Source organism: Equus caballus, chromosome 4 (genome assembly GCF_041296265.1).
Source record: "Equus caballus isolate H_3958 breed thoroughbred chromosome 4, TB-T2T, whole genome shotgun sequence".
NCBI lineage: Eukaryota > Metazoa > Chordata > Mammalia > Perissodactyla > Equidae > Equus > Equus caballus.
In genome coordinates, this window is record NC_091687.1 from 49717453 (window position 1) to 49743304 (window position 25852).

Sequence of the window (25852 nt, forward strand, 5' to 3'; positions counted from 1 at the left end):
TCCTTTTGCTTGAGGAAGATCGTTGCTGAGCTAACATCTGTGCCAATCCTCCTCTCTTTCATGTGGGATGCTGCCACAGTGTGGCTTGACGAGTGGTGCTAGGTCTGTGCCCGGGATCTGAACCCATGAACCCTGGGCCACTGAAGCAGAGTGCGTTAACTTAACCACTACACCACCGGGCCAGCACCTGGAAGTTCTGAAGCTAGAGGATTATGATTCTAAAGCTAGCTTGTTTATTTGCTGTAATAATTTAATATAAGTTCCTTCTGATATTTTTTCTTTGAACTCCTATCGAAGGCAAAGAGTGGGCAGCAGAAAAGAAGATCTATTCAGGCAGAGAACGAAATCATATACCCACAGATTTCCAGTCCCATCCCTGTTGGGCATTTAGGTGGTTTGTATTTTTTGATATTATAAAATGCTATGATGAACATTCATTGCTAATTCTTTGCATATATTTTAATTATTCCCTTAGAATAAACTACTAGAATAGAATTATTAGATTAAATAATTGGCATGCTTTTAAAGTTTCTGTTACCTGCTATTAATCACTTTTGAGAGTTTTCCTTCTCTCAAGAGTGCCTGGTAGAGTACTGAATCTTTCCTGACACTCGATATTGTCAGTTTTCTCCTAACCTTTGACAGTTTTATGGGTAAGGAAGTATTATTGTTTTATTTTACATTCATTCATAGCTCTCATGTTTGTTGAATACCATTATATCTTTTTTTTTGAGGGCTCTTTGCTCACACAACCCTCTGATATGATGAGAGAACTTTCCTCTCTCAGCCTTTAATGCCCATAGCATAGGCAGAACCAGCAAGAAAGGGGAGTAGAAAGAGAGGACTTAGAAAAAGATGAAAACAGAACTTTGTGGAGAGGAAGGCAGAACCCTGTGACCATGGAGAATAGAATGCCGCACGTGCGTTTGCTAGTATTGTTCTAATCAGAATGGGAGAGCTAAAAGTGGTCCTATTCAGTCTGCTGTGAAACGTCTTCTGCTTTATCTCCAGAGACAAGGCCTGAACAATTAAGTTAAGACCTTTTAAAGTACCTACAATAGGCAGCCCAGCAGGTTCGCTAAGAACAGACTCTGGAGTCACAGTTCAAATCCTGACTTTGTCACTAACTAGCTACATGACCTTGAGCAAGTTACTTAGTCTGTTTCTTAGAATTTCATAGAGTTTTTACAAAGATAAAATGACTTAATAAATGTAAAGTGTTTAGAGTGGTACTTAGTGATATGTAAGCGTCTGTTAAATAAAATTTTTAAAGTGCCTGCCATGGCTTGTAATGGCACTTGAAAAGTGTTAGCTGAAACCTTTAATACATAATGAAAGGCAATAAATATATAAACAAGTTCCAATACATGTGCTTTAGACAAGAGACGTACTAGATGTTAAAGGGTAGTTTTCAAAGAAGTAAAATCTTGGATCTCATACAAATATAAAATAACCCATGTCAAAGATTTTATTTACCTCATTCATTAATAAGAGAACTAATAGGATATTATAACTAGTTAAAGAAGAATCCAAAGAACAGATGAACGTATGGGCAATCATGTTGAAATGAACTTGCTAATAAATGCGAAGCTGGCCTCTTCCACGGACAGAAATTAGTTTCATCTCCACCAGACAAAATTGCTCTGCATCTCTGTAGGCAAAGCATTTGCTGCCATCAGTCTTGTACTGAATTAGAAAATTACTCAAAGAAAAGGAAAGGTACAGCCCTCTATGGCATCCGATCACCAGAAGGGTCCCCTGGGCACCATCTATGGAGAGAACTTTTTTGTCCATTTCAAAGACTTGCCTGGTTTCCCTTGATTTAGGGAAATATGCAACCAATAATTCTAAAAGTTACTGAAAAGTTACAGTAAAGGGAACTGTGCCAGAATCTCTGCCTCGACACTTAGCAGCTCTGTGAAACCATCACTTCACCTCTTTGAGCCTCCGTGACCTTTCTGTAAAATGTTGATAACAGTGTCTAGTTCATGGGAGCTCTCATAAGGATGAAATGAGACGTGTCTGGAGCTCCTGATACAGCGTGTGACTCATAATAGACATTCAATAAGCCATAACTATTACTGTGCTAATTATAATTAGCAGAACCAACCAAAGAATAATTGCTCAGTTTTGCTTCTACCATAGCCAGTCAGCTTAGGTAGAAGTTACATAGAGTGTTGGATAAAGCCCTGGGGAAGGAAAGTACATGGCTCCCACAGGGACACTGAAAACATCAGCCTGGTTAGAGAAGGCGACTGGGTGGAGAATGGTGAGAAATAATGCAGGGTAGGTGACCTCCAGCCTCTGGAGGGGCTCTGAAACCCAGACAGAGGAGTTTTGGCTCTGTCCAGAAAGCTTCCAACTCAGAATCATCTGGTGTGCAGATTCCTGGGCTTTGTCCCAGACGTATGGACTTAAGAGCTGGCAGATGGCAATCTGTGTTTTATCAAATCACCCAGATGTTGCTTGAGCACATTGAACTTTCAGAACCACTGCTGTAGATGCAACATATAAATCTTTATCTTTTAGAGTCATGTTCTTGAAGTATGGGAGTAAAGTGAAATAAGGGGCCTTCCTTATTTGTGTACAGGATACCTTTCTGGATGAAAAGATGATGTGAGACTGAAGGAAAGAGGGAATTGACAGCAAGCTATAACCCATGACTACATTGGTGAGGGCCTTCACTAAGGTGGGAATAAAGGAATAGACAGGAATCAATGACTCAAAACATTGTCATAAAAAAATAGAATTTAATGACTAAGTGGGTAGGAGATTCAAAGTGCAGGACAGGAAGTATTTAAGACTGACCAGGGCGGGCCTGGTGGCCAAGTGGTTCAGTTCACGCGCTCTACTTCAGTGGCCCAGGGTTTCACTGGTTTGGATCCTGGGCACGGACATGGCACTGCTCATCAGGCCATGCTGAGGTGGTGTCCCACATAGCACAACCAGAGGCACTCACAACTAGAATATACAACTATGTACTGGGGGGCTTTGGGGAGAAGAAGGGAAAAAAAAAAAAGATTGGCAACAGATGTTAGCTCAGGTGCCAAACTTTAAAAAAAAACCAAAGCTGACCACATGATTTTAAGTCTGGTGAAGAGGAGAATAGAGTCTATTCACTGAAGCAAATGGAGAATTGAGAATGGTCAGTTTTGTGGATGGATAAGCTCGATTTGAAGCGTGTTAGAGAATGATGATAGTTCTAAGTGGAAACTTACAGAAAATAATTGAAGGACAAGGGAGCAGGTCTTGGCTAGAACGATAGATGAAATTTTTATGGACCATCCTCAAATAAGGCTTTTCTGATTCCCTTCCTCTTTAAAATGTCAAAATATATGTGATATCACACACAAAGGATTACATGAGCTGAATGCTAATCACTTGAGAAACCTAACATGATTGTTTTAAATTTAGGCATTATTGTACCTGTAGAGAAAAAGAAAAGCTATATTTACAGTTTATTTCAAAGATCAAAATGTATGGCATAGTTGAGAAAAGGAACATATTTAATTATTTTTTTCTTTCTAGGCAGGATATAAAGTCCTTAAGGGTTGGACAAGGTGATTGAAAACTCATTTGTATACCCCAGTGAGGAATCTGGTAAATGCTTAGTTGTTGGACTGAATTTTAAAATGGTCCTTAGAGAAACTTGACAATATACAGCATCTTTCTACCGCTGGAGTTAAGTCTGTTTCTGGTAAATCCCTGAGATCAATTCCCAGCTATGCTACAGTCCTTTGAGAGGCTAATTAAGGTCCTTAGCTAAAATGGGAATTCTTGCCTGAAAATTACAAGTTAGAGCGTGCCCCAAATCTCAGACTCAGCCCCTGGGAGACTTCCCAGTGTTAGATGTGTCCTTAACCCAAACTGTTGATGCCAAACTACTGTCTTTGTTGGAATAGAACTGCAAAAGGGTCTATGAACAGACCTTTCACTGCTCTTATAAAACATACCTACTTCTACCAGAGTAAATATGTTTTTTAAAAAAAAGCTTTTGGTTGCAAGTGTTTTGAGTTTTGTCTTGATCCTACGTTTAGCAAAATAGAAAAACTATATTAGAATCTTTTACTATGTACAGTGATTAAAACATTTTGTTTATCATTGTGTAAACAAAAAGATGGGCATGTTCCCGGAGGAAATAAGGTCTTTACTGTATTCCTAGACTCAAGGCTGTGCCCATATTCATGCAAGGATTAGAATTTATATACATTTTTATTGTCGGTTGGTATTCACAGAATGTATTTTCACACTATATATTGGGAGGAATGTTGAATATAAAACACATTATGCAAGGAATTTCATAGTATATCAAACATTTGTTGAATCTAACTGAATACTTTCTTTACGTGTTCTAAACTTGAATTTATAACTATGTTATAAAAGTCACATTGTTTACCATAAGTTTATATTTTATTCCTGTCCTTAACATCCTATGCTATTTATGTCAATTAATTTAATTAAAGTGCTTTATATAAACATAGTTTTTTATTTTAACGTACAGAAGTTCAAGGCAGTTTTAGATGTACTTTCTACTAAATACTTAACTTTTGGATTGTATCATACATGCAAAGAATAAATGCATTCATTTGGCATATACTTATTGAGCGTCTCCTACACCCTAGGCACTCTTCTAAGGGCCAAGGATACAGCAGAAAACAAAGCATGGTATGGTCATCAAAAACTTGCACTGTACCCTGCCTATAATATGTCAATAATGATGACGGTGCCCTACACTCAAATAGTAATGTTGCTTTGTAATAATAAATTAATTAAACCTATAGATTGCTTCTAGAAGCAGAAGTCACAGAAGAAATTCTGTTGCAGAACTAAACTTAGAACTCATATTTTAACTAATTCTTGCTAGTTTTCAATAATATGGACACCTAGGGATTTTACTTTCTCGGACGTTCATATCACCAGCAGACTAAGTGTTTGTTTACTTAATGCTGTTGGTTGATTTGACACATGGGAAAAGGCCAATGTAGTATGACTGATGAGAAATGTTTGAGCCCGGTCATTTTAATTGCAAATATTTTATGATCTATGTCTTTAGAAATGTGAGATGGTTTTCTTTTTTTCTTTTTTTAATTCTGCATTGTTTAATGAGAGGTCTTTATCTTTTATCTGTTGTTCCCTTTTTATCAGGTTTTAGGGAAAAAGCCAGTGCTTAGGGATGGAGATGGTGATGATGACACCGTAGCAGACATAACTAACAGGAAAATGGCTAAACTCTACATGGTGAGTTCCCTGTCACTGAGTTCTGTCGTTTATACTGGACTGGATGCAGCTGGGGGGCCTGTATCGGGAGGGACTCTCTTTGCCATGGTTGGTAATTCTCCTCATTTGACCTCAAAGAGAAATGTGTAGATAGAATCCGTTCTTTGCTCTAGTATATTTATTAAAATTCCTTTTTGTATTACATTTTCTTATTTTTATTAAAAACAGCAAGTAAGTGAACTTATTAGTATGACTTAGAGTTACATATTATTGCTGTACTAGTTTGCAATGATATATTTCTATGTATTACATTCAATAAAATGTTTACTTCATGGAGTAAAAATACTTTGCAAGCTTTTTCTTCTAAAATCTTGATAAACTAAAAAATCTTCACCTCATCTAAAATATCCTGTTTAGCCATAAAGAAGGCTTTCTTTCTTATAGGAGGGCAAGGCTGTCGAATCAAACAGCGGGAAGGAAGCAGGATCAACACAGCCCTGTCCTGCGCATTGGCAGACTTAGTTCCATGTCAGCTCTGTGGTGAAGGATGGGCTGGGTGACCTTTGGCAAGACATGGCCCTTCTAGGTCTTAGGTTTCTTATCTGAAACAAACAAAAAAAAGAGATTACATTAGATTACTCAGGTTCCTTCCAACTCCATGATGTTATGATTTTATTGCTGGCGAGGGTGACAAAAGTCACAAACTCTACCAGTTGAGGACACTACTCCAGTGGGATCCTTCAAGCATTCCCTCGTCTTGTGATTTTCTAAGCACATGATTTGGAGCAGACCATCATCTTCTTGCAGAATTGAGCAGTTTTCTCATCTGTTACAGGAAGGAGTTATATTTACTGTTCTTAAAGGGACCATCTAGCTCATAAACTCTGTGATTTTAAATGAAGATCAAGTTACTCACTTGTGTAGCATAACTTCCTTTTAGTAAAAGGGAAGAGGATTCTTTTCTTCCTAGATAGCAAAAGAAAATGTGCTTACCACGTCTGCTAAATACTGATAATTTTAATATAAGCCATGCAGAAATTGTTATCTAAAGACTTCATGGCTGCTTATTTTTTTCATTACTGTTTCTAAAACCCATTTTCAACAGCTTAACAAATATCTTTTATGTGGCATCATCAGATAAAATTGTTCTTCCTCTTGGACGGCGTGATGGACTGAAAACATATTGTAAAATGTGAACATGTTTATTCTGAATCATTGCTCTCTCTAGTGGATCTTTAATGTACTGCATATATCTAAAGTCTAAAGCCGATTTGAAAATACTTTAATTTGGGATTGCTGAACAAAACTTTGGGAAGCAGAGTCAGCTAGGGCAATTTCTAGAAACAGAGAATTCAGGCCTACCACAGTGCTGCAAAACTCCACCACTGATCTAGTGAGGGCCCTGGAATCTACATATTTAACAAGCCCCGGGTGACTACCTTGCAGCCTACAAGCTGGCCTTTGAAAACCAGTGAATTCTAACCTGGGCAATATTACTTCCAATTTTGTAAGACCACCACCAACTTTTAAAAAAAATGTTCTGTAGTCATTTCAAAACTTCAAGAATCTAGGCACCTATATTGGAAAAAAATCTATGAGCATAAACTGTGATGCATCAATGCCTTCCTTAGCCCACTGCCTGGCATACAGCACGCACTCAATAAATGGTGAATGAATGAGTGTTTAAGCTTCAGCTTTTTGTGTGTGTACAATGAGTGTAAGATTATTACCTGTTTGAAAAGGTTGCTGTAAAAATTCAAACGAATAATCATATAAAATTCATTACGTGGTGCCTAGTACATATGAGCATCTCAACGCACCTTAGCCATTATTATTCTCAGTATTATTGTCTAATGCTTTTAGAAACAGTGTCAAAACTTAACTTTTTATTAGTAGTTCTGAGCTGACATCAGTGCCAATCCTCCTCTATTTTGTATATGAGACGCCGCCACAGCGTGGCTTGACAAGTAGTGTATAGGTCCGTGCCCAGGATCCAAACCAGTGAACCCCAGGCCACCAAAGCAGAGTGCATGAACTTAACCACTATGCCACCAGGCCAGTGCCCAGGCTCGTGGATTTTATGTTTGTTTTCTTTGAAACAGATTTATTGAGATACAATTTACATACTGTGAAGTTCGCCCATTTAAAGTGTACAGTTCAATGGTTTTTATTACATTTACAGAGTTGTGCAACCATCACATAATCTGATTTTAGAACATTTTTCTCATCCCCAAATGAGCTCATGGTTTTTATGTTAGGTTTCAGATGCCAGTGGATCCATGAGTGTGACCGTGGTGGCAGAAGAAAACCCCTTCTCCATGGCAATGCTGCTTTCTGAAGAATGCTTTATTTTGGACCATGGTGCTGCAAAACAAATTTTTGTATGGAAAGGTAAGAGATGCCATTGACGTTGTTGCTGCTCTTCAGACTTAGAGATACTTTTTCAGAAAGGTACAGAAAACATCTTTTCTGATTAAAAAAAAAGCCTGCCTTTCTGAGACTTGATCTGTAAATTGCTCATATAAAATGCAGACATCAAACTCATATTTTCTCCCTATCAGCATCAGTTGCCAGGGTTGGTGGTCTTAAAGAAAGCATTTGGAGGAATATAAAAAGAATCTTTTTTGTATATTTAGCATTCATTAGGATATTGTTAAATATATTCAGTGTACTAGGACGTTTTTGCCATTCCCTCAGTGTTATATTTAAATTATAATTATGTTTATTTTGGGTGCACAAGTATTTCTTAATTATATAATATCTTCCCTCTCTGAAATTCTCTCTTTAATTTATCTTGCATTTTAGGTAAAGATGCTAATCCCCAGGAGAGAAAGGCTGCAATGAAGACAGCTGAAGAATTCCTAAGGCAAATGAATTATTCCACCAATACCCAAGTATGTATGGAAATGAACTGGCTAGGAAAAAAAGAGAAAGAGAAACATAGGAACTCATGACATCTCCACAAAACTCGTGAAACAATTTGGTTCAAAGTAACACGTGCATGTGAAGTCGTTCTTCCCTCACGTGTGTGCCTTGTTCTGTCGTATGTCCCTGGAACTCTGTCTGTGTTTAGGATGGAATTTTGCAGAAACTGGAAATCAGACCTTCCCTGGAGCTGATGATAAGAATAAGAGCCCACCACTTCCTCCACAGCCTTCAAGTCAAGATCATCAACCATGGCTGAATTCACTGGGAGCACTTATCAGTTATTCCTTAGGACAAGTTGTGCAGATGTGGACTAATACCCAGATAGTATTTGGCTTCATCAAGATTAACTTAGCCACTGGCTAGTTACCCTTCCTTCTGAATCTCTCAGCCTCATCTTTTCTCTCATTTTTATGTCCTGGTGCAAGTAACACAATGAGATCATTTCTTCCAGGTCACAGACTTCTTGTGAACCTAATGTGGAAAGCCAGTCAAACTTGTTTGATTGCAACGCTAACACCCAAAAGAACTTTATTCTTACCTCGAACGTCCAAATCCAGTAGCAATTACTTTAGTTGTGAGAAAAAGCAGAGTTGGACTATCTTAGTTTCATATTTGATAACCTTTCCTTTTGCATTCATTTAAGGATCCCAGCTTCTAAGTTTATGTCACTTATCATAGAAACCAGAACAATCTTTTTGAATTTCCTTCGTTTTTTCTCCACTACTAGATTAATGTTTTTCCTCAGTCTTTTATTTCCTGTTTATTATTATTGTTATTATTTTTTTAAATTTCAGATTCAAGTTCTTCCAGAAGGAGGTGAAACACCAATCTTCAAACAGTTCTTTAAGGACTGGAGAGACAAAGATCAGAGTGATGGCTTTGGGAAAGTGTATGTCACAGAGAAGGTGGCTCGAATAGAACAGATTCCATTTGATGCCTCAAAATTACACAGTTCTCCGCAAATGGCAGCCCAGCACAATATGGTGGATGATGGTTCTGGCAAAGTGGAGGTATTTACCTGTTTTCGTTCATTCGTTTTGTTGTTTTGTTTTTGTGGGGTTTTTTTGCTGAGATAGATTCTCCTTGAGGAAACATCTGTGCCAATTGCCAGTCTTCCTCTATTTTGTACATGGGTTGCTGCCACAGCATGGCTGCTGCTGACTGGTGTACGTCCATGCCAAGAACAGAACCTGGGCTGCTGAAGCAGAGTGTGCCGAACTTAAACACTAGGCTGTGTAGCCAGTCCCCAGTTTGTTTTTATCAAGTCCATTTATGCCAGGATGTGTGGAAATATAACTTCAGAAAAATAGGAACTTTGTAAAATGTGAATTTTACTTATTACTAAAGATGGTCCAAGACTGTACTTCAAATCAGGGAATTTAAAGCTGGAAGAGATGTTGTCTGAGGTTCAGTCCTATTTTACAGTGTGTGTACTGACTGAGAGTCCAAGAAGTTAGGTGATATGTGCAAGATCACCCCTAATTATCACCTTAGAGACCTGACGTGGAACCAAGCCATCTTGTTTCCTGATCCAGAACTGCTCCTGCTCTCGGAACTGGGGTTGTCCAGTGAGGGTGTATTGCTCTGATTACCAGCTATCATCAGACTGTCCTTCCCTCACACCTTAGAGGCATTCACAAAAGCAAATTGGGCATGTGTTATGTGCTAAAATCACAGATTAGAACATTTGAATTGAGTTTGTTGATTATTCCCTTTTTTTGACAAAAATTGCTAAAACAAACCCCTCTAATAATTCTCCCTAATTCAAATCTCTTCATACTCAATCCGCCCGTGAGTCATCCAACTTTAATGAGAACTGAGTGATGTTGCTTCCTGTTCTAAAATATCTTAATAGCTCTCCACAATCTTCCTGAGAACATCCATCTTCAGCTAGGCCTACAAGGCGTTCCATGATTTGATCCTTGCTCTCCTCACAGCCTCACCTTCCACTGCCTTGAGGGCTCTTCCCCTCCACCTTCTGGCTAACATTCCCACTCCTCCTTTATAACTCAGTTATGTCGCAAGCTGCCTCTCTTCTGAGAAGCCTCCCCTCTGCATTGAAATGGCTTTTCTCTATGTTCAAACCATAAGTAATATTCTCCTCCTAGACTTCTTGTCATTTTTGTCAATTCCTCTTGTCAGGAATGAATCTTTTGGTTTTTTTTTTTTTTTTCCTTGGTGAGGAAGATTTGCCCTGAGCTAACATTCATTGCCAATCTTCCTCTTTTTTTGCTTGAAGAAGATTACCCCTGACCTAACATCCATGCCAGTCTTCCTCTATTTTGTATGTGGAATGCCACCACAGCATGACTGGTGAGTGGTGTAGGTCTGTGCCCAGGATCCAAACCCCCAAACCTGGGCTGCCAAAGTTGAGCACATGGAACTTTAACCACTGGCCACAAGGCTGGTCCCAGGAATGAATATTTTATCTCTGTATTCCCAGGGTTTAGCACAATGCTTGGACCAAAGTATATAGTAAAGAGATTTAGGAAGTAATTTTTTCTCTTTTTCAAAAACACGAAATGTGAATCTAAGCTGTACAGGTGTTGTGGGAACTGCAGAAGGAGAAATGCCCCTCATGGCCATTGTCAGTGGGGTACCTACTTCTGGGTCTGGATGTGTCCTCTGCTCAGACGTCCTTTTCTGCAGCTCAGCACAGCCAGAGGGCCCTGTGGCAGAACTGGTCCCCCAGCACCAACTGTGTCCCGGCTATGTCTCCATGTCAGGCCACAGCATCTCTGAGATGTCCTCCGTGCCACCCCAGGGCTGCTGAAATCCAGGGGCTCTCTCTAGGCTCTTGGGTTTAGCCAGGCCTTGCAGCCGTTTCTCCTCTTCTCACCGGCATGGTGCAGGAAGGCTTCTCTCTGAGAGCACTACACCTGTCCTCTCCACATTCAAAGCTCATCTCCAAATTTCAAGGCAAACGGTCTGTCCTGCCCCTCCCCAGGGCCCAGGCAGGAGGGCGTGTGCGCATGCATAGTGCTGGCGGTCTCTCACTCGTATGTTACTTTCCTGTTTCATCTACAACTCTCATGTCTCTAACTTGGAGTGTTTTTAATCAGTGATGAGGATGAGGAAGTAGGAAAAAACTGGCTCTGCCTGCTTTTATCTTTTCAGTCTTGTGCCTAGATAGTGCCTTCTGAAAATAAAAGTTGTGCAATTTGCATCTCTATTGTTTGGTCACAATCTGCCGCTCTTGCCTGGGAAAATAATAGTCTCATGCCTTAAAGCACAGGGAAAAGAAATAAAAAAAAATTATCTCCCAACTGATGAAAAATTTTATGTAAGTTTAAGAGAAATATTTCTGAGCTGAATATTTTGGTTTGTTATTCCACTAGAATGTTGTGTTATTTTCACTTATCCATCAAACAGTAGGTATTTATGAAACACCAGGCTCAGAACTGAGCTAAATACTGTGGAGGATGCAAAAGAAATCTAAGTACTTGAAAAGTGAATAAACAAATTGCTAAATTGATAAAATTTCTTCCTGTTGCTTGACTTTTAAACTAGTTAGAAAAGTAATTTAAAAGTTGTTTAATGATACATCTAAACCAAAAATTTTTAAAAAAATTCTAGGAAGAATTATTAGATAAGAATTTTAATTTTGCTATGCGTATTCCATTCCTTTCAGATTTGGCGTGTTGAAAACAATGGTAGGATCGAAATTGACCAAAACTCCTATGGCGAATTCTATGGTGGTGACTGCTACATTATCCTCTACACTTATCCCAGAGGACAGATTATCTACACCTGGTAAGTTTTTCTCTTTCACAAGATCTCAAGTTCCACAGGGGCCAGATTTTTCTCCAAAATTGAATTCCATGCAATATGGGGTAGAATTATCGTATAGTTACCCCGGTGAGATTTGTATAGCATGCATGTAATTTTTCTTTCAATATAATCTCGACTATGTTTTGTAGCTGCTATCCACAAGCAGGAGAGGTTAGATAAAAATCCTCTCTAGTTTAGGAAAAAGGTTTTGATATTCAAATAGTATTCTTTTAGTAGATACATTGTTGAATATCTCACGTTCTAGGCAAGCTAACCCTCCAGCTAGCCAGCATTGGATACCATGTCTTCTTATTGTTAAAATCCGCAGAGGCCCAGCCTGATTGGAGCTGCACGATTGCAGTGAGGCAAACCCTCTGAGGGATGTATGTATGATTTACGATTCTATTTCATATGCCAGAGACCTCAAATTGCATCCTTATTCTTTGAAAACCATGAAATTCCTAGCAATAATGGAGAAAAAAAATGTATCCACAACCTAATGGTTTTGCATAGTGTTTGAGTTAGTTGAAGAGTAAGTTGACTTAGTTAGAGTCAGTGCATCCATGGCTGTGCTTTAACAGGAAATATCCAACCAAGTAAGTGAAGTGCACAGACTATGCTGGGGTCATTTCTCTTTGATCCGTATCCTGCCAGATGACAGAGTCATATTGGTCCCCACAGCGTGACTACTAACTGCTTACACTGACCAGTGCCTTGAGCCCAACCAAGTTCAGGGGATGGGGTGACTATCCCTATCCCGTAGGCTCTTGCTTCCCTAAGTGTGGTCTGGCAACAAGAAACATTGGGGTCACCTGGGAGCTGGTTAGAAATGTAGAATCTCGGGCCTCACCTTTGACCCGCTAAAGCAGAACATGCATTTTAACAAGATCACAGGGTGATTCGTATGCTCTTTAATGATTGACAGGCCCTGCGTTAGGCAGTGGTTCTCAACACTGGCTGCATATAGGAAGCTGGACACTTTCTCACAAATCCAAATGCCTGGCCTCCACCTCAACCCAAATGCATCTCACTCTCTCACTGTTGGCGGCAGGACTCCTGAGATTCTAATGTACCCCACAGCCAGCATAATGAAGACCACTCTACCCGGGGACATTTCTAACCCCTCAGCCACATCAGGTCCTGTCAAAGATGAATGTCTGTAGTGCTTTTTGTTTTAATAATAAAAAACTCACTGAATTTAGAAAAAAAGGAATGCCATCATTGAACCGAAAACTCAATTTGAGAAACTACGTTGTCTTTTTTTTTTTTTTAAACATTGGCACCTGGGCTAACAACTGTTGCCACTCCCAAACCACCCCCCCCCCCACCGTACACAGTTGTATATCGTAGTTGCATGTCCTTCTAATTGTGGGATGTGGGACGCCACCTCAACGTGGCCTGACGAGCGGTGCCATGTCCACGCCCAGGATCCGAACCCTGGGCCGCTGCAGCGGAGCCCACAAACTTAACCACTCGGCCACAGAGCCGGCCTGACATTATGTCTTACATGGTGCTTGATGTGAGAGAGACAAAAATTTTGAGACATTATTTAGTATATTATGAAAACTTAGTATATTATCAAGGCTTTTTCATAAACATAAAGGGAGAAAATTGAATTACAAACATAAACCTCTTCTATGAAGCCGCATTGTCCGACCGATTCAATGTAGCACAGCAATCTTCAGTTATCTTCAGAAATCTTCAGTTAGAAGAGGACTTTCACACTTCAGAAATCCATGAGTATGGTGTGTTCTACTGAAAGAGTTTGTCATTCTTTCTTAAAAAGCAAATTGAATTATGTTGGTACCATGGGTTTGTTTGACTTTATTATGTTATAATATTCTCACGAATATTTGAACACATATAGTCTACAAAAACCACATTGTATTGTCTATAGAGTAGAATGCCTGCTCTTTGAAGTTTTTTTCTCTTTGCTTTTGTTATTGAGGTAACGTTGGTTTATAACATTCTGTACATTTCAGAAGTACATCACTATATTTTCGACTTCTATATAGCCTACATCATATTCTGTATTGAAGATGCCATCTTCATAGCAACCATTTTTGGGGTAACATGTTTGTGCCAGCAAAGTGCCAGGTGTTTCCATGTATTATCTGTTTTCTTCATAACCAGGTTATTTTCAAAAGAAAAAAAGGGAAGGGAGGGGAGGAATCAGACAGATTAAGTAATTAAACCCAAAGTCACAGCTGCGGTATCTGGTAAAGCAGCTTTTCCCACCCTTACCTGCAGCTCTCTTTAACTCTAGGCCTGAGTGCAGCTATACCCTGTAGGTATGTCCTTGTTTTGCAATTTCCTTTTCTAAAATTTTAATTTAGAGAGGTCTTTGTGCAAAGTGTGGCATTTACAGGCATAACTTACTTGTTCCCAGTCAGCTGTTCTTTTACATTCTCTTTCTTGGTCTTCCTCTTAATTCTCTTTTGTATGTAAAAAAATATAATTGATTGTGGCACTTAGATCTGACAAGAAAGACTGAGCAAAGAATTCAAGAGAATATTTTGAAGAATTAACAATTTGAAATCCACGTAAATAGTTACTCAGATATAACTAAAACAGACTAAATGCAGTTATAAATTTTAAATGCATTAGCTATTCATTAAATCATCTGAAAGGATTCATTGAGCTCTTTCTATGTGCCAAGCACTGTGCTAGAGACTAAAGATAGAGTTGTGGAAAAAAAAAATACAACCTGTGTCCCCAAGAACTTACAGTTTAAAGAGAGGCAGATGATTAACAAGCATTTCAATGAAGTATGAAAGATTTTAAGATAAAAACAAGCTGAGTGGTCTTTAGACAGACAACCAAGCCCACTCCAGGCTACTGGTGAAGGGCTCCTAGACGAAGGGACGTCTAAGTGGGAGCAGAAGTGGGAGCCAGGCAGGCAAGCAGATAGAGAAGTTGTTCCAAGCAATGTGGGGACAAGTGCGCTCTTATCTACTAATCATGTTGTGTGGCTGGAGCAAAGTTAGGCAGCAAAAGATAAAACTAGAGAAATTAGAAGAAGCCAAATTGTGAATGGCCTTCTAACCATCTGGGGGGAGTGAACTTTATTTTCAGGGCATTGGGAGCCAGCCAAAGAGTTTGCTCAGGGACATGATTGGTTTTCAGGTTAGAGAAATTAGTCTGGTTGACATCTAAAGAGTGGACTGGTGGGAGAAGACTGGGGGCAGGCAGGCTGTTGGAGATTTGTTGCAATCATCCAGCTGAATGATAATGTGGCCAGAACTCAATATAAGGGCAACGGGAAGGGAGAGGATGAGACAAATTTGCAAGGAATTAAGGAGTTGGCATCTGAAAAACTGGTTATGGGGAACGAAGAAGATGACCAAGTCAGGGATGACTCCCAGATTTCTGGTCCGTGCACAAGTGGTAATGTTTCATTCACTAAGATAAAGAACTCTGGAGGAGAGTAAGTTTGCCTCCAGGCTCCCCCAGCCCCCCATAAAAAATTCAAAGGGAAGGAGAAGATAATGAGGGTCCACCACACTGTTAATAGTTTCCATCTTTGGGATGAGACTGGGGATGGGGGAGGGGTCATTTAGTTTTCTTCTTTCCAATTTGATGTGTTCAGCGTACCTATGATGAGACTGTATGACTTTTTGAGATATCAAGAATGTAACTTAGATACTTGAGAGTCCTTTTATGCCTTTACCATATAATGCCACGGATGTTAAATATGTGCATTTGTTAATGTTGTGTGGTTTGTGGACCTTCCAAAGCTTCCGTAAAGGTAGTGAAGAGGCATTTAAAAAATAAGCAGTTCTCTTGAAGACTAGCTTTCAAATTAAACGACTTTCCAGTTTATGGGATAATTTCAATGCCAGGATGTAAACAGGTTAAATCCAGGAGGCAGAGTTAAAGGTGAAAGATTAGAATTAAATCAACTTCTGAATACACAAATTTGTCTTTTTGTTTCTGAAAGCACTTATATTCTAAAACGATAGGAGACGGTTTCAGCACTGATCTTTTCTTTGAAATGTCAGGTAATGGAAATTGAACAAACATTGAACAATGGCAATGATGAGTCTCTCGAAGCAGTAAATTTCATTTTCATGCAGCATTTATTTTTAATGAGCAACAAGCACCACAGCTTTATAAAGAAGAAATCATGTCAAAGTAGATTGATTTTTTTCCTTTGAGCATAGGATTTCAAAATTAGAGGCAAAGAGCAACTTTATTATGTCTTGATTGTAGTGGAGCACTTGACCCCCTGGGTCATGGATCCATAAAGCAAGTTAGTTTGAATCTGTGTGGATGAGAGCATGGGTCACTTTGACAGAAAGAGGAGGAGGGCCTCCAGATAAGGAGTGAAGTATTTTATATTGAGTCATTGGGCCAGCCCCAGTGGCCTACTGGTTAAGTTCAGTGTGCTCTGCTTTGGTGGCCCAGGTTCAGTTCCTGGGCACAGACCTCCACCACTCATCTGTCAGTGTCCATGCTTGGCAGTGGCTCATATACATAATAGAGGAAGATTGGCAACAGATGTTAGCTCAGGGCAAATCTTTCTCAGCAAAAAAGAGGAAGACTGGCAAGTGATGTTAGCTCAGGGTGAATCTTCCTCAGCTAAAAAATAAAAAAAAGAGTCGGAAGGCAAAAGTCTGGTGATTTTTTTCAGGTTTGCTGGTTGAATTGTTCCAGGAAAACAAAAAGAAAAATGGAGACAAAAGTTTGGTGATGTTGTCTATTAGTTGTTTGAATTTTTTTCCTGCAAAACAAAAAAGCAAAATGGAGGACTAGCCAGGAAACCACAGATAGGATGAAGGAATGACAGGTGGTAACACAGCCTGTTGTTTCCTGGGCTCGGTGTTACTCCCCACCCTGTGCTCCCAGTGGCTTGCAGAAGTGTTTGTTAGCATTATAGGCTCATGGAAAATTTAGGCTATTAACATTAAAAGACTATATTTTTATGGGTGCCTTTATTAGAGGAAGCATTTTTAATTTTCTTTTAAAGGTGTGCCTGACATGAACACACACTTCCTTTTTTTTCTTTTTTTTTTTTTTGCCCTCCACTATAGAGCATTTTTATATCAATCATTTGGCTATGTTGGTGCAATGAGATATTCTGAGATAAATAAGACGCGCCCCCTGCACCCAGTGCTTAGGGGAGTGCATGTGTGGCGGGTGTTTGCTGCCCAGGATGGGAGGTTATTGTTAATCTGTTCTGATTATAGAATAGGAAGGTCATTCTCAAGGTTTCAGAAGAAGAGCTATGGCTAACTTTCAAAACCTAATTCCAGGATTAGTATTCCTCCTGCTAACCCCAAGTCAAATAAACATGGGAGAATTGGCTAAAAGCACACAATGCTCACTGCTGTGGCTGCTTTCACCCACCCACCCACAAACTCATCAAACAAGCACATCTCCCAAAGAGTGCCTCTAAGGTTAAGCTAGTGATGGGAGTTACAGCCACAAGCTACCCTAGAAAGAGAAAGTGCAGATGAATGGACAAATTGATTTATTGACCTTTCTCTGGATCACTGGTAGTTTAGCTTCTCTTATGGTTTTATTAATAATTCCTTTAAAGAATTGCTAGAAGGCCAGCCATTGCCTACTTCTGATGATTATTTTCTCAATCTTTCTGGGTCCAGACATTTGGTACTATGCTCACCAAATATTCATGGGAAGACAAAATGCCTGTAATATCCAGCCTAATTGATTTGGCTCAGAGTCTCCTACTCAAATGGACTATTTTTACTATGGAGATGATTTTCCAAACTAGGCAGCTCCCACTTGAAATCAGATAGACTTGATTAGTTAGCTAAGTTGTGTAAGGAGCTAAGCCTCCATTTCTTTACCTATAAAATGGAGATAAAAATACTCACTGTATGTAGTGCTTGACAATACACAGGACAGTTCATGGCTCAGTGTTAGTACTTGCAAAAAATGCTAGCTTCTACAGGCGTATCAGGTTAAAACAGTTGGTTTCTTTTGATCTTTCATAACAAGTTTCTGCTTGAAATGCCTACATTAGAAGATCTTAAAACTTAAATACAAGCTAATTTATTTTACTTCTGTTCCTCCAGGCAAGGAGCCAATGCCACCAGAGACGAGCTGACGACATCGGCTTTCCTGACTGTTCAGTTGGATAGGTCCCTTGGAGGACAGGCTGTGCAGGTTGGGATATGTTTGCCCCCAAAACTTAGACAAGTTAACATTTTGCTAGCCCACGGCCTAGTTAAGCCCCCTCCCAAGTTGGGGTGGGAATTTGACATTTTCTAAATACTACCTTTTTTTCATTTTGAAATTCAAATATTCCTACTCTCATGCCATATTCTCAGATTCAGGAGAAAAGGGAGCAAACAAACACCAAAACAAACAAAATAAAACTATTAACAGATTTAAGAGCCCAAAAGAATCTTTCCTTTTGAATCATATCATGTGTCAGTGACAGTCACTAGACATTAAAACTTTTCTGAGTTACCACTTTCCAGCTGTTGTTAAACAGATGTGGTAGATAAAATTATTCCCCATACCCATCTGTGCAAAAATGTCAACATCCTAATCCTCAAGACCTGTGAATATGTTTTATTACAAGGAAAAGGAGAATTAAGATTGGAGATAGAGTTAAGGTAGTTAATCAACAGATTTTGAAACAGGAGGGTAATCTGGGATCACTGGGTGGGCCCAGGATAATCACAAGGATCCTTACAAGTGAACAGGAAGGCAGGCAGGGTTAGAAGGAGGCAGTTTGGGAAAGATGCAAGCAGCAATTGCTAGCTTTAAAGATGGAAAGGGCCCCTAGCCAATGAATATGGGTAACTCTAGAAGCTGGAAAAGACAAGGAAATGGATTCAGCCCTAGAGCCTCCAAAAATGAACGTAGCCCAGCGACACCTGGCTTTTAGTCCAGGGAGACTCATTTTGGACTTGTGACCTCCAGAACTGTAAGATAAATTTGTGCTGGTTTAAGTCACTAAAATCATCATAATTTGTTACAGCAGCAATAGGAATTAAATACAGCAGTAGAGAACAAGCACAGATTAATAATTCTAATTAGTAGTAAAAAAATAGAACAATATTTTGTACACTCTCAAATCCTAAAAGTGCCCAAGTTATGTTTTGCACAGGCGAACTGAAAGAAACCTTGATAAGAGAGCGTGGATCCTTATTTTTCCCTTCCGGGTTGTAGAATCTTGACTGAAACAAAGTCCAACACCCAAAGGGGAGGGGAGAAATGGAGGGGAGGGGAAAAGATGAAGAGAAAGAGGAGGGGAGGGGAGAAAAACCAGAAGGGAGGGAAGGGAAGAGAGGGAGGAAGATCACAGAGGAGAAAGTGAGAGGGGAGGAGAGGAGAGAAGAGGAAAGAGAAAGGAGAGGATGATGTGAGGGAGGAGAGAGATGAATCCTTTATTTGGGTGTTTCTGAAAATAATTTGTTGAAAATGACTGAATCCAAATTCAGAGTGTAAATTCCATATAAGTATAAATGAGCCAAGTTTTTAGTATGTATATTTATGTATAGAAAGAGAGAGAGATTGAAATAGAAAAAAGATGGGAGAGAGAAATATGTGTTGACTTATTTATTATAAAAGTTTGAATATCATCCAATGGGAATCCAATATCAGCATCTAGTTCTAGTTCTCATTGTGTCGAAGGGACCCTTTCCAGCCGGGTTTGCCCTTCATTCCTCTTTTCTCAAGCTCAGCTGCTCCTCTTCTTATTTTTGGGGTGGTGTATCTGCTACTTGTTTCAGCACACTTATTAGTAACCACAGGAAATTCTTGCTCTTTGCTTATTGAATTCCTTGATGTGGAAGTTAAATATAGGCTTTAAGGAGACTCTGTTTCCCTCCAGTGTGCTCCAGTGTGTCTACTCCTCTTCTTAACCCCAGGAGTGGCGCTGGCTTGTTCCTTGGCCCTACAGCAAGCTCTCCCTGGTTCATTCATATTCATGCCTTCTCTCTCTCTCCACCCGCCCGCCCCCTATTCCCTCGCTCACTTCCTAGCTGGAGCAGCCCACACTACTTGATTTTTTCTGCTTGCTTGTATATTTTCTCTGGCTGGTTTTTGGGAAGGAGTCTGCTCCCATCTGTTGGGAAAAGCATCCTCCAGATCGTGGTCGAGACTGAGAGCAAGTGGTGGTTTGGCCAGTGTGGTGACATTTCTGATACAGCAGGATGAGCATTCCCTTTGCAGAGCTGTGTCGGTTTAACTTCCTCAGGCCTGATGTTAAGTGAGCTAACATGTGGTGCACAAGTTTTCTTTTTGTTTTCAAATCTTTGTAAATGTCTAATTGCTTCTTCAAAGGTAGTAATTAAATAGAGAGGTAAGCCTGATACTTTAGAACATGAAATCTAAGATGAGGAGGCTCAATTTGGTCCTCCATCTGGTTTCCTTTCTACCTTGTTAATGGGTATATAAAGCAACTTAGATCTAAATTTAACTTAGATCTAAGATGCATATTAACTTTTTATATTAAATTATGCAAAAACTTTGAAGATATGTATTGCGCTTTTTAAATTCTGTATTTCATGATAAAATATTTGATATGCCCAATGAATAAATTTCCGTTCATTGTTAGCCAGTTGAATCCTAAATTGACATTGAAATGGTAGTGTTTAATTTAATCGCTAGATGGCAGTAGTTTACAATAATGCATAAACAACTCAAGTCCTTTATTGCTGTTTTAAACATTCCTTTGTAGAGTGTATATTAACAGTGTTGCAAATTTTTCGATTTACCTTTTCCTTTAATTCTCATTTCACAGTGGAAGTTGGGTCTTAATCAGTGGCCCCCTTTCTTTTAGGTTGGCAATTTAGGTTTTCTCACTGTTATGGGAAATGCTAAGCCAACAACAGTTTTAGATATTCCTAACTAATCTCACCCCAAGTTTTGGGACTGTGACTCAAAAGACACTTTCATAATTTCTACTTGCTTCTTTGAATGTCTGCTAATTGAAAGGTATCTGTGAAGTTAATTATTTTCAGTGCTCCCTAGGCCGCCCTACAATGGTATGCGCATCGGTATTCCCATTCACTTGGCTTCTAGAAAAAGACACATTGGACTAGGTGAGACAGTTCAATTTTAGCATAAGGCAGAATCATTGAAAAAAAATAGGGGACCAGCACAAAACTTGAACACTTTATGTAAAAAAATGCATCAATAGTTTATGGAAGAAATAGGAAATTCATTCTAATCCACTATCTGGTGTGAAGCTAATAGGTAAAATTAAATAATTTACCATTTATTTTCTTTGATTTTCTTATCCTGGAAAGTCCTTATATTGTATTTTTAAGCAAATCTATTACCATTTCTAAAGGTAAGTTAAAAAGTAGAAAGTATATTCCATTTGTTTTTGCCAGTTTCTGATGTTTGGATAGAAATCTTTTCTCCATTCCCACATGGATTTATGATTATTTTATCATCTCACAGTTGTAGGGATGTAGAAATAAGGAGTATGCTTCTGTGTTGTCTTATCTTTTGAAGCATTTGGATGGGTGGCTCTTAACCTTCTGAACAAGATCCAAACCATGCGAGAAGCAAGGATATCTCTAAACATCTGTAAAGTGTTGGTGCTCTTGAGGAAAGAGTGATTTTCGTAAAAGACGGCATACGTCAGCACTTTGTTGTTTTCTCTCTTTAGGACACGTAGATAAACAGACCTACATCTTTATGCTCTCTGCAAGCAGAAAGTGCTCCAGTATGCTGCTGTTTCCCTGAGGAGAAGCTGTTCAGGGTGCTGTGTCCAGAGTAACAAATGATTCTTAAGTCAGTGAGGAAACTGCTTGTTATTAACCGATATTTTCTGTTAATCATCGTTCCTACAGCTCTTGATTTGTGGTTTATTTTTTGTTTTGTTTCCAAAAAGAAAAATAAGAACACATTTGGAAGGACAGCAGTCTTTCACTGCACTCGTTATCATTTCTTTTATCATTCTCGCCCCCAGATTCGAGTGTCCCAAGGCAAAGAACCTGCTCACCTGCTGAGTTTGTTCAAAGACAAACCGCTCATTATTTACAAGGATGGAACCTCAAAGAAAGGGGGTCAGACGCCTGCTCCCCCTACACGCCTCTTTCAAGTCCGGAGAAACTTGGCATCTATCACCAGAATCGTGGAGGTAATATCGTGCATCCAATAAAACGTGCCTTGCTTATGGTCTTCCCAGTGGACCTGAATCATCTACAAATATTAGTCTGTAAGAAATTGGCGAGTAAACTCCCTTCATTTCTATAATGAATCCAGTGTTCACAATAAAAAATATTAAAAGTAGGAGAATCAGTAAAAAGTTAACTCCAGATACCAGGCCTCTCATATTTTTCAACTGTGTTGTACAAAAACAAATGAATTTTAAGAATAATATAACAAATAAGGCTGTCAAAGGCCTGAGGCAGCTTAAGCTCTATTTTGAAAGGCCTGGAGCAAGATGGATGGCAGGTGATGGTCAGGTGACCACACTGGGGAAATTCAAGAGGGAAGGCCTTTGTTTGTACAAGTATAATGAACGTGGGAAGCAAGCTTCACCACCCTTGGCCAGAACCATAACTCAGCTGGCCAAATAAGCTGTGTCTAACAGCAGCTGTGCAAGAAATCAAACCCGGTATCACAGTGTCATAAGACAAGAAGGCCTCCAGGTGTGGGCAAGGCCAGCAGGCCTGGCTTTTTCAATGGCTGAGTGCTTTGACCTCTGGGATGATCCATCACACCTCTCATCCTGGTCACCTCAGTCACCATTGAAATGCAAGTCTCCCACGTCACCCATAAACTGCCCTGTATGCTCTGCAAACCCCCCAACCTGGACCCACCTGCCAACGCTTCCCCTTCACATGAGCCACTGAGCTGAGCCCTTCAAACCGGGTCAGTCATCGCGTCCCTCTACCTGCAACCTCCCTCTTCGCCTTCTTGCTCTATGGCTGTCCCCTGAGGACGCAGATTCCCATATAGTCCTCTCACGTGGAAGCTGTGTTTTTCCCCAGTGCCCTCTTACCAGAGATGGGGGTGGGCAGGGCCCCCTCCGTGCTCACCCCTGCCTCTTTGACTTCTGTCCTTCCTATCAGACTCTCCCTCCCTCAGCCCCCTTTACTGTCATCTCCAGAGCTGCCAGTCCTTCCCCTCTTACTCTTCGACAGCTTCAGCCGTTGTCGCACTATCTCCATCACTCTGGCTTCTCTCATCCAGCAGTCTTGTCCTTGACCCCATTTCATCTCACACTCCCGTGGTCCTATACTAAACCTTGTCATTGGTGATAACTTTAGCGCCTCAGAAACCTGTTTCAAACATCTGATCTCTGACAGCCATCTCCTGTCCTTTACCCCCTCACTCCAGGATGCACATTCCAACAATTCTCCCTGAGCCATATACCCTCTCCATCTAGCACGCCCTTCATGTCCTCCTCCCACTCCAAATCGCCAGTGTCCCTGCTCTCTACTGATAACTGGCGCAGAGTCCACACGAGAATCACCTTCTCTACGCCCCTCCAATTTCACCAACTTGGCTGCATCTGTACATGTGTATTCTCCTTTTAATATATAAATACTAAATTATTTAATAAATTAATATCAATACATTCTTATCCATAAATTAATAATAATAATGTTTGTGTGAAGTAATATATTGGTAAATAAATTAATGCGTATTTATTATATAAATAAATAAAATGTGACTCCTGTCTGAGGCCAAATTCTGTAGTACCCCTTCCCCCCAACCCAGCTTCTCTCCAGGATCCCTTGCCCTCTGGCCTTTCTAAAGACTTTTCTGGATTTCTTTCTGCCCCATGTTCATATCTCACTTCCAGTTCAGCATTATTGCAGGCAATAGTCTCCCTTCTCTTCTGTATCATCAATTTATTCTTCGGTCCTGGATTATTTACTTTGGAATACAATCATGCCTTTAAAACACTTTCATCCTTTCTTTAAAAACTCTCTCTTGACCCTGAGCCTCCCACAGACCACATCCTTTCTCTGCCGTCCTTAAGAGTACAGATCCTCAAAATAGTTGTCTTCACTCACTCAGTCCCTACTTTTTGAGCCTGTTCTCTCTAAAGCCACTCCACTCAGGTGTCCATTCCCGCCACTCCACCAAAATGGTGTTCATCTAGTTTGCCAGTGACCTGTCTTTGCCTCAGCCAAAAGTCTCCTCCCCAACCCCACTTTCTTAACCTTCGCTAGCATTTGCCACAGTTGCCCTTTCCTGTCTTCTTGAAACACTGGGTTTTTTTCACCAGGCTTCTGGAACACTGCTTGTATCAGGATTTCTTCCAAACTTCAGGGCCACTCTTCTGAAGAGTGTTTTCACTCCAGTCCAGTTCTGCTGGACTCTCCTCCTCTGCTTGTCCTCTAAGCACTTGAGCGCTCCAAGGCTCAGTCTTGGCCCTCTTCAGAGTGATCTCATTCAGCCATATAGTTTCAATGCCATCATATGAATTGATCTCATCCAGAACATTCTGTGCACAGATTCTCATGTGTTCAATTATGACTAATTTATTTTTAAATCCGTCAAGTTGACAAGCTGTCATCAACAGGCCTTCTCAGTTGATTTCAGACGGAAGAGTCAATGAGAATCGTTGCAGTGGTCTCTTTCCCAGTGGGCACTTCTCTGTGAGACATTATTTCCTTGCAGCCTCTCAAACTGGCCTTCACATTCCCAGCCTCTCTGAAATCATTGTTTATAAGGCTTTCTGTTTTCATCTCCTGGGAGGCTAAAGCTTTATAACATTCTGTGTTGGAACTCCATCTCTGATCTCACATCAGTCTGGGCATGGGCCTCTCGTCACCTGTGTCTCCATCACCCAAGCTCTTTCCTCTGTACCAATAAGGAGATGTTTGGATTAGAAATTGCAAATCGTGTTTCCGGTAATTCTCCATCACCATATCTGACAGATTCCTTTGAGCTTAGTCCATGAAACCTCGTTCCCACTGATAGATGACTGTAACCTCTTCCTTAAACGTTACCAACTCCTGGGACATGTCATTAAGACTTCCATCAGCCATTCCTTCCTCCTCTAGTGCTCTCTCTGGGGACAGGATGCTGATGAACCTGGTGAAATCCAGCTTTCCACATAGTTGACACCTTCATCCAGCAGCTCAATGCAGTTGACCTAACAGCATCATTTGGCACAGCTGATCACCAGCTCCTTCTTTTGTTTTGAGGAAGGTCAGCCCTGAGCTAACTGCTGCCAATCCTCCTCTTTTTGCTGAGGAACTACTTTATATCTGGGACGCCTACCACAGCATGGGTGCCAAGTGGTGCCATGTCCGCACCCGGGATCCAAACCGGTGAACCCCAAGCCGCTGAAGCGGAACGTGAGCACTTAACCGCTGCGCCACCAGGCCGGCCCCACCAGCTCCTTCTTGAAATACTCTCTTCATGTGGCCTCAAGAACACCACGCCTTGTTTTCTTCCTCTCTCATGGCTGCTCCGTCTCAGTCTTACTTACTGGTTCTTCTTCATCTCTCACATCACATTGAATCCCACAGTCACGCAGAAAGTCATACACATACTGTCACAGTCACACAATGATCTGGCTAGACAGAGGTTCTCACAAAGTCACAAAATCACAAGGTCATAGACATAGTCAAAGGCACAAGCCCATCCTAGGACCCTCGGTCTCACCTTCAAATCTGAGACTCTGTACATGCCTGTCCCTGCCCAAAGGTTCCACCTTCAGCCTCATCTTGAGGGCAGAGTCTGGGCTCTGCTGGGTCCCTCTCACTGCTCTGTGCCCACCTGGAAAAGAACTGTGCTAACCTGGCCAATCTCAGACAGTGTGCACAGCTTCTCAGTTGAAAGGAAGGAGTATGTCAATGCTATGTTTTTAATCCCCTATAAATAGTCTTTTATAACTTAAGCTGTAATTTATCTGAACCTGGAGAACCTTTTCATGAATCTTTATTATTATCTCTTTGCCCACATTGGACTCCAGTCCCAGTTTTATGATTTTCGGTGTCCCTTTGATTATTTGATAAACCTCTTTAGTGGGGGAAAG

The 25852-nt window shown here is 40.3% G+C and overlaps 1 protein-coding gene across 3 annotated transcripts in view; it reads left to right on the forward strand.

Moving 5' to 3' along the window:
- SCIN (scinderin) overlaps window positions 1-25852 on the forward strand; it is a 70262-nt gene that overhangs the window by 37017 nt on the left and 7393 nt on the right. The window contains exons 1-9 of one of the 3 annotated variants that reach the window (XM_070264563.1): window positions 929-1032; window positions 3529-3600; window positions 5146-5238; window positions 7476-7608; window positions 8023-8111; window positions 8940-9155; window positions 11777-11898; window positions 17958-18048; window positions 21818-21988. In XM_070264563.1, the coding sequence (XP_070120664.1) occupies window positions 5221-5238; window positions 7476-7608; window positions 8023-8111; window positions 8940-9155; window positions 11777-11898; window positions 17958-18048; window positions 21818-21988 (840 nt within the window). In that variant the 5' untranslated portion in view covers window positions 929-1032; window positions 3529-3600; window positions 5146-5220. Of the gene's footprint in view, window positions 1-922; window positions 1033-3528; window positions 3601-5145; window positions 5239-7475; window positions 7609-8022; window positions 8112-8939; window positions 9156-11776; window positions 11899-17957; window positions 18049-21817; window positions 21989-25852 lie in introns of those variants that run through there. The other 2 variants (XM_070264562.1, XM_001495118.7) reach the window with 2 other exon arrangements.